This window comes from Diabrotica undecimpunctata, chromosome 8 (assembly GCF_040954645.1).
Source record: "Diabrotica undecimpunctata isolate CICGRU chromosome 8, icDiaUnde3, whole genome shotgun sequence".
In the NCBI taxonomy this organism is placed as follows: Eukaryota; Metazoa; Arthropoda; class Insecta; order Coleoptera; family Chrysomelidae; genus Diabrotica; species Diabrotica undecimpunctata.
Genome location: NC_092810.1, coordinates 34,109,305 through 34,123,569, shown reverse-complemented (window position 1 = coordinate 34,123,569; position 14,265 = coordinate 34,109,305). Strand labels below are relative to the sequence as shown.

Sequence of the window (14,265 nt, the reverse complement as noted above, 5' to 3'; positions counted from 1 at the left end):
TTAAATATGTGAAAGATCATAAAAATATCTAGATGATTAAAACTTAATGTCCAATTAAATGTTCAAATTGTTTTCCATTGTTGTCCACACAAAGACGTAATCTTTCGCGCGTAGACACAACAGCTGCTTCAATCTCAGCTGTTGATATACTATTTATTGCGTTTATAATGCGCTGTTTCATGTCGTCTCGCGTGTTTGGTCGAGTTTGGTACACTAAGTCCTTCAATATTCCGCACAGATAAAAGTCCACACATGTTAAATCTGGAGATCTAGCTGGCCATGAAAATATACTTCCCCTTTCAATCGATTTATTTGGATAACTTGCATACAAATATTCTCGAACTCGTCTGGAAAAGTGCACAGGACACCCTTCATGTTGTAATATCATATCTCTTTGTTTGTAAATAAAAATATCTTCCAATAAAACAGGCAACTGATTTTCCAGAAAATCCAAATATGTTTCGCCATTTAAAGTTCTATCAAAGAAATATGAACCTATGATCTTTTCATCAACTATACCACACCAAACATTAAGACTCCATCTACCTTGAACCTGCACCTCATATATCCAGTGCGGATTTTCTTCAGCCTAATAATTCATAATATGCAGATTAACACCACCCGCACTATTAAACGTAGCCTCGTCTGTCCACAAAATCTTGGACATGATATGCGGGTGTTCTTCTAGCAGACCTAACATCCAATTGCAGTAATCCAGCCTTGCATCAAAATCTCTCTCATGTAAAGCTTGGTGGAGAACTACATGATAAGGATGCAGTCTAAAAAACAGAACAACAAATATTGGTGAAAAACAAAAAAACCACTATATTTACTAAAACTCAAAAAATCTTGCAAAATCCACAATTGTTTCACAACATGAATCGTGCATAAGTATTTTTAAGAAACGGATAAAAGGATAAATAAAACGGATATAAGGATAATTTAAAATCCTTAGAACAGTAGTTTTGGGTATGTTTAATTCTATAGAGATTTGCCGACTATTTATATGTGGATTCTGTTAAATTAAAGCAAGAACATTGATTGAATTATCGTCGGTCATACCTCTACTACGTCGCTTGAAACAAGGACGATGAAAACTACCAGTTTCTCTTAATCTTCTTGCCTTTCTTTTAAATACCTCTTTGCCATAATGTCTCCTGTCAGGATATCTTACAGAATATATACATGAGGAAATAGCGGCGTTTTGGTGACATTCGAAATAAACTCCAATCATATCATACAATTCTGCATTTGATATAAGTACTCATCACGAATTATTAGTACTGATAATTAATTACTAATATTACCAATATTAATATTAATTGAAAAAACTGCAATCTTCAATTTGAACTATAATATAACACTTCTTAACAATGTTTTGACTGCTGTCGATAAATAAACAATATGAACTCCCCGTCAAATTCATTGTCGTAGCCTACTTAGTTTCGAAAAAATTATTTTTAATCATATGAAATAACAATGGTCAAAATATGTAGGTATCAACATTGAGATTCTTTTGCTATAAAAAAATTTGAAAGTACCTACTGACTTATTTTTTAATTTAATTTATAATACAGGGTGAGTCAATACTAGACTTACTTCTGTTTAGGCGTTTTTATTCATATCTCGAGTTCGACAAAAGCTATTAACATGCGGTTTGCGTCATTTTGTTACGAATTTAATTTAGTTCCAATATAATTTACAATAAATAGGTGTTTCCATTAAATATTTTAAAGAAAAACTAATTTTAATTTTTTCAATTCGAAAGTACCCTCTACCTATGACAATTAAAACTAAATGCAATTATTTTATAGTAGATGTAAATTAACTCATCCACACTCTTTCTAATGACACTAATTTCGTTAAAATCGGTTGATTTAAACCAAAGTTAAAGGTATTCATCCACAAATACTTTCCCACTCTCCCCCATTCTTTATTTGAAAAAATAAAAAAAAAAGTACCTGAACAACTTTGTGCAGAATTTAGGCTCCTTTCTAGTTTACTTATTTAACACTTGGTATAATTGGACATATTTCCCAAAAAACTGGTTTTCAAAGTTTTCTTCACATGTTACGCCCCCTAGCGGTTAACCTAGAAACTTGAAAGTTATTTCCAGCGATTTCTCTTGGTCACTTTTACTAAAGAATTTTTTTTCCTAAAGTTATAACATGAATACTTTCTGATATTATATAGCCGAGAGATCGGCTTATTGGACCACCCGGTACAAGCGATACAGAAGGGTAACATTAAGGTCAGAAGATAGATACCTACGATTCGGATTGCTATTCCTTGTATAGTGCAATTGGTAAGATGGTAAATTTTCAATATGTTTCCAGACACAGTTCATACGTTCTTTAGATATTTTATTGGTTGGTGTACCATGGCCTCGATTATCTGAACCAGGTAGTTCCCCTAATTTTATCTTATTATTGGTCCGTGTTATAGGTCCATCAGATATCCGAAAGCTTCCAAGAAAGTATTTTTTACATACTTTCGTGGTTTTGCCTTGTTTATGAATGAAATATCTGTTAGACACTGTCTTATCAGGTCGTGACTGATCCCTAGGACGTTTTAATTTAGGTTTCTTTTGCTTGATCAAACCACAAAAAAGCATCCTGTTCTGTAAATGATTTCAATTTCCAGAATGATTCAAAAGTTTTTTTTTATATCTGCACATGATACGTTTTTAAAACGTTTTTTATTGCAAAAACCGTTGTTATTTGAAAAAGTTTTACCTGGCACTATTTTTCCTTTGGTTGTCTTATACTCACAACCTGAGTTGCGAAGCCACTTTCTTTTTTCTTTTTTATTTTTATGCCTCTGTCGTTTTCGTGCTCTCTTGGATTGTTAAACTTCTACTTCTTCTCTATTACTTTTCCTTTCATTATCTTGAAAAGAGACTTCCTCGTTTGATTCACAGTCTGAAACAAACCAACTTTGTTAAAATAACACTTAAAAACGTTGTTCTATTTAAAGGAGTTTATTTATTGTTAGTGTAGAGAATTTAACATTTTGAGGTTAGTTTTGATTTTACACAAACAACTATAATACATAAGTTTAACTTACCAGTACTTTCTTGTTGAGAATCAGAAGGTACCCACTCATCTCCCGAGTAAGCGAAAATACTAGGCTCATCACTCACATTACTTAAACTGTCGTCATCCATTGTATTGAAAAATCACAACCGCAAAATACTAAATAACTGCCTTAGGAACAAAGCAATAGTGGTTTAAGTCTGACTTGCACCACTATTACCCCTACTACTACAGAGATTTTGTTTGACTGTTAAGTTTGTGCTGCTATCTGTGAGTAAATAGAAGAGGCATGACTTACACCACTGTTGCTTCTGATAGATTTGAATATGGAGATTTTGAATATGCACTCATCTCTATTGTAAAAACAGTGACTTACACCACTTTTCCTCTCACCGCCTAATATAAAGAAAAAAATCGTATTTTTAATGAAAGCTTCTTTTTTTGTATAAACTTTTTGCTTTTCTATAATTTTTTTATAATAAATGATGTATATAATTTATAATAATATATTTTATAGTAATATATACGTCTACAACACCTCCAACAACTAGCTCAAAACCTGCAATAAAAGATCTACTTCCCTGGTTGAAAAATATCACCAATCAAAATGGAACTTTAAATATTTTAGGAGGTAAGTTGGCATAAAAATAGATAATTAAAAACTAGCTAATATCGTTCACTTTGCTTTTATGAATTTTTTTGAATTTTTGGACTTTGTACATGTCCCAAAGGGTTCAAGTCTGGGCTCATAGCAGGCCAGCAGGGCGTTTTAGATAATTTGATCTAATTTAAGGCACAGGAAGAAAACAACATTCATGGCTGAAAAGCATACCTGGTGCAATATCATCAGGGACGTAGCCACAATATTTCGAAGGACCGAAAATGGCGCTCTACAAATGATTTGAAGAGTACATAAAATCGAAAACTTCCTGGAAGAGTGGATAAGCCCTGTCAAGGCTATCAGTCCGTTCGTTCCCTTCCACGCCTGTTGGTTCCGGTACCCATACCAAGTTAATTCTAATGTTCAGCGCAATATCAGCCAGTGCTCTTTTGCACTTGAGAACCAGATTAGAGCTGACCTTGGGCGCTTGCAACACTCTTAGAGCTGCTTGATTGATTGTCAGAGCGAAGGTTAAGAAGGTAGAAGATTGATAGGAGAAGAACAGTTTGTATTTATGCTAGGATGAAGGATAAAGGATGCCTTCTTTGCTTTGCGACAGTTGATAGAGGAGTCCGGGGGAAGAAAAGAGAGGTACACTTGGTATTTCTAGATCTTTAATTTATATTTTTTTTTCTAGGCGCCTATGATTTGGGCGAGGGTCAATTTGTCCTTTCTAACGGAGAATGTACGAAGACACCCAATAAGAATTTCCCTAAAGGAACTTGCAGTTTGCTATCAAATTGTCCACATGTCCATTTATATCTGACAGATTTCTTGACCTACGAACAATTTGCTTGCATACTTGATAACAAGTAAGTACTGTACTGTCATTTAATTTTTATTTACAGTCTTTGAACATTATTTTAATTTATTTAACACTAAAATAAAATTAATTTATATCGTTTATTACTAAAAGATACAAATCCAAATTATCGACTAACCCTCTACACTTTAATTTCTCTTATTTGTACTGTGCACGTGCACTGTTGTTATGTAATTTTATCAAAGCGGACCGTACACACTCGCGACGTCAGGACGTTGGAATCTCGAACCGTCCATAAACACCTGCTTTTGAGAGGTTTTGATAGAAAATGAAACTACTTCTCAATCTTAATAGCGGTTAATAACATTATCATAAAATTATAGCAGTTTAGATGGGTAGCTGCTTCATGAGTATTAAAACATTATGGAACTATGTAAAAAAGTGTGGTTATGGTTATGATAGATCGAGGCAGGACCCATTTTTGAGCCCTTTAGACACTTACTTATAGATGGGTCCAATATATCACCCCTATCATACGGACTAGGCCCATATGGAGCCAGTCTTCTGCGTTTCTGAGGCTCTAGCTGCACCGAGCTCGCGTATCTTCTATAATCAGCAGGAGCTCTAAACATAACTCCATTCTGCTGTTCCGAACTTCTAATCGTTTAGTAACCTTGGGGCCTCACAGAAAGCCAAAAGTTTCTTTAAGGGAAACTCGCTCATTTGGCTCAGTTGCATAAAGACTGAACCCAGAACCTTGGGCTATAAATACGGCACCGTGGCCCATTCAGATGAAGATATAACCGAGTTTATAGTAAGCATAGTAAGCATACATACGCCGAGTAATCATTTTGACCACCAGAGGACATCTTCTACGGTCTGGAAGGAGAAGCTAGATTATAAGATTTTTATATGGTCACACTATGTCGAGCCTAGCCTATCTTATACCTCCAAAACTGGCTCAGGAGTCCTGGAATTCCTACCCGACCAGTACTGAGGTTTGGATATTATCGGCAGAGTGGATGAGCTCTTTTTTGCCAGGGCGTCAGCTAGTTTGTTGCCTTCCACGCCTGTGTTCCGATACTCATACCAAGTTAACTCTGTTGGTTAGCGCAACGTCAGCAAGTGTTCTCTTGTACTCAAGAACTAGCTTAGAGCTGACTTTGGGAGCTTCTAAAGCCCTTAGTGCTGCTTCACTGTCAGAGCAGGTAGAGATGGTCCTGCCTAAGCAAGCCCTATCTATTATTTCTTGGGCACATAGCAGGATTGCAAAGATCTCGGCCTGAAAGACTGATGCATGGGAGACCAGAGCATGGTCAGATTCAAATCCAAATCCGCGCCAATATACTTCATCATCTGTATATATACTTTCTGTAAATATATACTTACAGTAATCTGATACTTTCCTTCAGTAGTATGATAATAATTATAATATACTTTGTGAAAAGTTGTTCAATGGAACTTTATTTTTTTTGTTTTTGTGAACTTATGCTCATTTCATTAAAATGTGAGAAATATCAACAGCTATATCACCGTTATTATAAATCTGTATTAAAATTATAAAGGTCTGTTAGTTGTTCATAATCTTTAGTTTCTTTTAAATGAACGCAAAATTTCTTCATCTTGATCACTTCATCACTTTTACACTCTTCATCTGCAGTAACATTAGATTTTCTTGCTTCGTCAGTAAATTCTTAAATTATTTTCCGCAAATCAAAACTTGGGTTCTCTGTTAAGATATCTAAATTGATTGGGAGGTATATTTCCAAATCTAAATTTCCTGGCATGGTTTTTAAGAAGCAAGAAACCTTGTTATTAAAAACTTTTGACATATTTTTTAAAAATCCAGTGGGTGGCAATTAGACGACGTAGTGTTCGGAGATATAAAAACTATTAAAATATTTTTTAGTTTTTTTATATCTAAGGACAGAAGAACTTTTTGACCTTTTTTGACTGGTTAGAACATTTGTAGATAAGGTTAAAGCAGCTTTCATGATATCAAATCTCCGATAGGATAGAAACATGAAGAAGAAAGCAATGTTATAAATAATCCAAAATAATTGTTTCTTTATCTAATAATGTGTTATTTTTATTTGCAGATATGCCGGAGTTTGCTGCCCAGAAGTAGTGCAAATGCCCTAATGACGAGTTTTATAGTGTTATTAAATATTCATAAATAAATAAAGCATTTTTAATACGATAATCCTTATTTAGAAAAATAATAAAAAATATTGAACACCTTTATTATTAAATATCCAAAAATCAAACTGTATGTAGACCACGATATCACCTCTTTTATATCAATCAAGTCATCATTTTTTGTATCTCTTTAGATTCAGAAGATGTAAAGTTTTGACGAATTAGTTTTGGAAGTATGTATTGGTTAAAAACTTAAGATCCATAGAAATAAATAATATCTACAATCTCAGTCAAGAAAATTCAGGCAAACAAGTCGAAATACTTTGAGCTCCATAACTTTTACTCTTTTTGAGAAGAAACACTGTACATTTAAATAATAAACCGAAATATATAGAAGCAGTGTACAATGGTCTGTTAATATCTGTAACATTGTAAGTACAGTCTCCAAATTGACAGTGGTTTGATTACAAACATTGTTTTTCTATACATACGAAGAACATTATTTATATTTCGTATTTATTTATTATTTAAAAAACTAGTTTCAACTTTTGGCATTATCTTGCTAATTGCTAGATCGACTATTTACTTTTAAATAAACAGAGTCGGACCTACCCAAATTAAATTATATTGAAATAAAAGTTCAATTTAAATTTAAAAAAAGATAGAAGATTAAATTTGACAAAATGACAGGTGGTACTTCTGACTACAAGGGTCCATCAATTAATCCCCATCAGCAAAACATTACTTATTCTACCATCACTAAGCAACAACCATTAACAAAATTCCCAACAAAAAACCAGGCCATAATTTTATCGGCAGTAAATAAGATAAGAACAGAAGAGTACACCATTGCAGTAGGAACTATAGTCCATCCAAAAAATGTACTGTTCTCATCCAAAATGCCAAACGGAAGAATATGCATCTAACTTTCAAGCATACAAGTCGTAGTTGATTTTCTAAGTCAACATGGTGAAATTAAAATTGGAGAACATACAATCAAAGCACTCAAATTAATTACACCTGCTTATAGATTAGTTTGCAGTTTTAGCAGTTAATAGTCTAAATGCTTAAAATGTTTTGATAAAAGACTTAAATATATAACTGAATTTTAATTAATCTGAATTTGAACAAATACCTGAATATACTTCAGTGAAAGTTAATTTAAGTAGTGTTTACCAATAATTTTGTTTTACAATCTAACTATACTTATTATGCAACTTCAGAGAAATTAGGTCGATTAACTGCATAAAAGAACAAATTTTAGGAAAATAGCTGTAATATTTCGCTAGTATATTTAGTAACATTTACAGCATAATATATAGAAACAGAGAATAAACAAAATTATTTATGAACTCGCATGAAATGTGGAGAGGAAAATAGGTCACGAAAACCGACGACCGGAATAATAGTGATCCTGCCGAAACAAGAAGCAATACAAGGACTAATAAAAGAGAGAATAACAATCATAGATTGGTTTAATATTCAATAAAAAAATCGGCAAATATCATAAATACAAAGGATCATAACAATGCAGTATAATTCGGATTCATTAAAAGTTAGCACCGTTGAGATAACACATCCTCACAACAGACGCGAGAGACATAGACATTTAAATATCTACGATTTATAACTAACATTTAAATCAAAATAAGTATATCTGGATCCAACCAATGAGAAACACCAAGTCAATTATAGATTATGTTATCACAAAATAAGAAACAAACATGCAAATGGAAGACGTAACAAAGCTAAAAGGACCGGAGTGCGGAACTGACCACTATATATGTAGTAAGACCAAAATGTTACCTACAATATCAACCGCGAACACTAAACCGAAATAACAACCAATCAGTACAAATAAAACCACTGAAATCGAATCCATCCAAATACAATATTGATGCACTGCAAAACGACTCAACATTATTTTTATATAAGTTACGGCTTAGTCAAAAATTAACAATCCTAATCTACTTCTTAGCCCAGAATACCTACCAAGAGATAATAAATAAAATTAATGAAGCAGCTATGTCATCAGAAAATGCTGTGTAGCTCTACAGCGGCTTCTCAAACACATTTAAAATACATGGGGACATTTCGAGTCCGGCCAGATGGTCTAGTAAGCATACTTGGCTTGTGCTTCTGAGATGTCAACGAGGACTCACATGGCCCATAATATTTATAAGTAACAATTGCGTAATTCTATTTTTATATATATATATATATATATATATATATATATATATATATATATATTCATAGTAAGAATACATTTTAGGCAATATAAGCTTTATTTTCATAAACCAAAAGTAATAACATTATATCAAAATTGTACCTAAAGTACTAATTTAATTTTTTGTCATAGAATGTATGACAAAAAACAGCCAAGGCAATAGAATTTTTTACAGCCATCACATGTTAATGAGGTGTTAGTTGCTTTTCTGTGGTACTTGCCTTCCTTTCTTTTCTACCATTCTCTTGTTAAATTTGCCGCCACGTTATCAACATTGTAACGTAATATTTTGCGTACCACATAGGGTATAATTATAGGGGTTTGAAAATTGTTACAAAAGTTACTGGGGTGGAGATAGGGCAAGCAAAATAAACGATACTGTGCAAACTGTACATAAGTCTCTTGGAACAAACATGCAAACAAAACAACGGGAAGGACCTCTAACAATTTAAAATAGACGCCGCTTCGAGGTGCCAAATTATAACGATCACAACAACTAGTTGTAACTATTGAAATAATTATTGGAAATACAAAAATGGTTAGGAGACTTTTCTAAAATAAAAAGACAAAATGGTTCAGAGAAATAAATAAAACATTTATTGTTGTGTTACCACAAATAGTTACAAAAATACAGATGGCACAAAAAAATACTATATTATTAGTTACAGAGATTTATACCAAAAATAACAAAGACAACTTACATGTCATTATCCTTTTACAAACTCGGGAGATTGCTACAAAAACTTACAAATGTTACTGGGCTATAAAGTGTATCAAATAAAAAATTATTACAAGTAAAGAATTATCTTTTTAAATATGAAAGTAATTATTATTTTTAAAAAATGTCTATCTTCACTTTAAAATATAACACAAAAAGTTACCTTAAATTTCACTAAATTTCACTCTGCATAATGTCTGGGGTCGGTAACTGGGCCCATTAAAATTTCTGGGGGTAGAACTGGATGGAAAATCTCTGAACATGAACAAATTCATCTCCAAACTGCCAAAAAGCCTGGGATGACAACCAGGGAGAAACAAAACGAGGATGGAAACAACGATTCTTCCAAACCTTACTCAAACTGCAACTGAACCATTAAAATGATTAAAATGCTACACATTTTCCATGAAAATGAACAAAACAGAAAACTTTCAAATTCGACGTAGAATTTGGACATAACGCTGAGGCCCACCGCTTAATCGCTCTTGCAAAAACTTCTCAGCGATCTTAATGAATGTTTATTTGAAATGTAGAATATTTAGTGGTTTCGATCAAAAAAAATATCAAAAAATTTGCGTCCGTGATATAAATAAACTTTAAAATGGTTTACATTAACTTCGGCGATGTAAAAAAAAACGAAATACTAATTGGGTTTTAACTCGTATGATAGGAACAGAGAAACATGAAAAACATTCTTCGTTATTTAAATACATATATGAGGGAATTTCAATTTAATACATATACGAGGTGATTTCAAAATATATATCAAGGAAAATGCAAATACTACAACGTGAATAGGCAAGTCAAGGAGTGATACCACATTGGCCTCTCATAGACATTTTGTGATAAAAATCTTGCTGGTGGCCATGAAACTCCAACGCGGACTTACATTTTAAAGAAATTTTAATCAAAATTGGCATTTTAGAGTATTAGATTTCGATTTGAAAGTTAATAAAGTAATAGAAATACTTAAAAAAAAGTGATCGGAAGGTGAAGACATTAAAATTTTCAATATGGTGGCACTTAACCTGTTAATATTCGTTAGTCTATAGTTTTGGTGGATAAAGCTAGAAAATGTGTTGCGCAATTCGAGCCAGTGCTCAAAATTTCCATTGAATTTATAGCAGCAAAATATCTGGCGATTATATACCAACTGATTTACATAAATGATTATGAATAAAACGATTAGATTGATTAAAACTAGATTAGATTAGATTATGTGAGGTCGTTAAGGCCATGCGGCTTCACCGCACTTCGACCTATAGAGATCTTTTGTGCATACCTTAATCTACTTAAACTCTAGAATGCCAATACTTCTGATGAAGTTGATTAGCTTCCTAGGTGACTTGTTTCCTATGTCAGAGGATGCCAGACTGACCTCTCCTAGGAATTTTAGTCTTTTGCAGAACAGTGCTACGCAGTTGCATAGTATATGTTCTGCCGTTTCTTTTTCATTGTGACAGAAACGACAGTTCTCACTATCTGATTTGCCCATCTTCTTGAGATGATATCTCAGAGGGCAGTGACCAGTGAGAAGGCCAGTGACCATTTTGATATCTTTTTTACTCATTTCGAGAAGGCGGTTTGTTGCAGTAGGCGACACTTTTATGAGCCTTTTTGCTTGCCTTTGTCCTGGTGTGTTAGACCAATATGATCTTAGTTGATTGAGTTCCCAGGTACGGGGTTCCTCTCTGATGTGGCTTTTCGATAGTCCACAGAAGGATTCCGGACCCTGAAATGGGGTATTAGCTCCTTCTTTTGCGAGGCTGTCAGCTTCCTCGTTTCCTGCAATTCCCTTGTGACCCGGCACCCACATCACAGTTACATTGTTGCGTTCCGCCAGCTTCTTGAGAGATTATTTACAGTTCCAAACCAACTTCGACTCACATGTAAATGACTTTAGAGCCTTTAAAGCGGCTTGGCTGTCTGATAAAATAAGGACTTTTGCCCTACGGGTGTCTCAGTTGAGACATTCTTGGGCACTTATGTCTATAGCATGTATTTCTGCCTGGAAGATAGTTGGGGCGTCTCCAAGAGACTTAGATCTCCCACTCCCACTCCTGCCCTTTCATCTATCTTAGATCCATCCGTATACCATACGAGTGAACCTTCTTCCACTTTTGGTTCAATTTCTTCACCCATTTGGTGGTTTTTTATGACCACTTCAAAGGGTGTTTCAAAGTCGAATTTGACTGGCATAGCATCTGTCGGCTTGTCCTTAGAATCCAATGGAATTTCTTCTAAGATTTTCAGGTGGCCAACTAGATCTCCAGGTTTCATTATTTGTGTCTGTCGCAGTTTTAAGGCGGTAGTTACTGCCTCCCTCCTTATGCAGAACTGCAAGGGAGGAAGGTTCAGTATCGCCTCTAGAGCTGCAGTGGGACATGATGACATTGCCCCTGTGATTCACAGACAAGCCAGCCGCTGCACTTTTTGCAGCTTGGCGTTAGCTGTTGTTTGTTGTGTTTTTGGCCACCATACGAATGATGCATATGTGACCATGGGCCTATTTATTGTTTTATATGACCAGAGAGTCATTTTCGGTTGTAGGTCCCAAGTCTTTCCAAACGTCTTGCTGCAGGTCCAACTTGCCACTAAAGCTCTGGATAAAATTTTTTCAATATGACTATTCCAGATGAGTTTTTGATTTAGGGTTACCCCCAGATATTTTACTTCCTTGGAATAGTCTAAGGTGATGCCATTCATAGTTGGAGCCTGTAAATTTATTTACGTCTCCTTGTGAAAGGTATCAAAGTCGTTTTACTGGGGTTGACATTTAAGCCCTCTTTCGAGCATCAACTTTTAATTTCGTTAAGAGCAGTTTGCATGAGACTAGATATAGTCTGGTCATGCTTGCCTCTAATTGCAACAACTAGGTCATCTGCGTAACCTTAGGTTATAAAACCAGAATCATGCAACTTAGTGAGAAGGTCATCCACAACCAAAGACCACAGCAGAGGCGATAATACTCCCCCTTAAGGGCACCCCTTTACCGCTGTCACAGTCACAGATTCTCCTTCAATACTAGCAGTGATGATTCTCGTTTTTAGCATTGACTGAATCCATTGTATTAGTGACACTTCAATGCTTCTCTTTACTAGTGATTAAAACTAACTTTAGAACGTTGAGAAGTGGAATCGTCGTGATATTTTAATAATAATTTTGAAGTGGCTATAACATTATAGAATTTTGTTTCGAATCTATTAAGTTCTTTGTGAGTTCATCTAGTGTAATATCGTCAGACATAAGTTCAATATCGGTATTAATATTTTTAAATTCTAATAATAAAGATGAAGCACCATAATTTAATCTATGTTTTAGTGTAAACATATCTAACTCAGTTAATGTGTCTTTTTTCAGTATTTCTAAATATTTAGTAAAACTTGTCAATGATCGTTTAATGTTTTTGTTAGAAAACTTTTAAATCAGAATCAGACATTTTAATTTTAATTTAAAGAAAATTGTATTAATTACTGTTATTCAGTGCTTGTTTTGTGCAAAAAAAAATTAAAAAACACAAATAAAACCCAAATATAAGCTATAAGCAATTAAAAATACGAAATATGGTATTAGAAGGGAAATATGAAACTCACTGTTATCGCTGTTCTCGTATCTGTAGGTGCGGTCGATTGTAAAAACTATCTTGAAATTGTGGAGTCAACTAAATAACGGCCTTTCTGGCGATGAGATTTTGTAAATATTTCCAATTAATACACTTAATTACTGATGATTGCACTGGAATACTATCCGCTTGAGAAGGACCATAAATATGTTCCAGCAATTTGGGTGTTGCCCTTCACTCCTCTGCCGAACGAGTCAAGCAGCAGTCAAGTATATCACCAGACATTAAGTAAAAAAAAAAACATAAATAGTTTACTTTGTATAACTAGTTTTCAATGTAGTCGTCAAACCACGTCTACTAATTATTAAGAATTCAATTCAATTCTTTTCATCAGCTATCCCTCATAGATCTTTTAGAACTTTAGAAAATGTTTAAAGATTTTACGCGGAATCGATGATTTTTTTAAGTCAAGTGTTTATTTTAACCTTTTTGGTCATGCTTGTAATCTGTGTTTAAATACGCTTATAATACGTCTTTAAATATTAACATATTGGATTCTGTTTTTGCTTGTTACAATCCTTTTATACATATCTTACATAAATATATACTTGTCCAAGAAATTAATACTTGAATATATCAATTTTGCACCAATTATTGAGCTATGTATTTTTTAACTGCCCTCACGACATAACATGCAATAAACTATTTGTAGACTTTAATATGCCGCATTACCATAATACTTATGTAAAATTTAATACTAAACAGCAAGATTTACCCTTAGATATGTACAGGATTCTTTCCCTACATAATATTAACGTTTCTTGCCCTTCAATAAAATCTCCATAGCTCCACACACAACATAATACTTTAATGTCACGTACAGAAGCTATTTAGCGTACCTTAAATGTAGTGGAAACATACAATGAAAAGGAATGTTAATTAAATCAAACTGGCGGCAAAAAACGGTATGAAACTAGACCTCTCAACGACGACATTTTGTCTATAACAGACGCAGAATAATAAGCGTAGGCTTTGTTCAGAAATAACTGAAAATATAAATAATATCCTGGGGATAACACATAACAATTTATGTTTTTCTTTTAAATTGTCGATTGTTATATGCACAACTTTAAAATATATTACTATTTTATAGTATA

The 14,265-nt window shown here is 33.7% G+C and overlaps 2 protein-coding genes across 3 annotated transcripts in view; one reads left to right on the top strand and one right to left on the bottom strand.

The window, feature by feature from the left end:
- Positions 1–6,662, top strand: part of LOC140447410 (inter-alpha-trypsin inhibitor heavy chain H4-like) — a 59,382-nt gene extending 52,720 nt beyond the window's left edge. For both annotated transcript variants that reach the window (XM_072540048.1, XM_072540047.1), the window contains 3 exons: positions 3,553–3,666; positions 4,334–4,508; positions 6,559–6,662. In XM_072540048.1, the coding sequence (XP_072396149.1) occupies positions 3,553–3,666; positions 4,334–4,508; positions 6,559–6,601 (332 nt within the window). In that variant the 3' untranslated portion in view covers positions 6,602–6,662. The remainder of the gene's footprint in view (positions 1–3,552; positions 3,667–4,333; positions 4,509–6,558) is intronic.
- The window catches only part of LOC140447412 (pyrokinin-1 receptor-like), a 649,679-nt gene that overhangs the window by 184,801 nt on the left and 450,613 nt on the right, over positions 1–14,265 (bottom strand). The gene's annotated exons all lie outside the window — the stretch shown is intronic.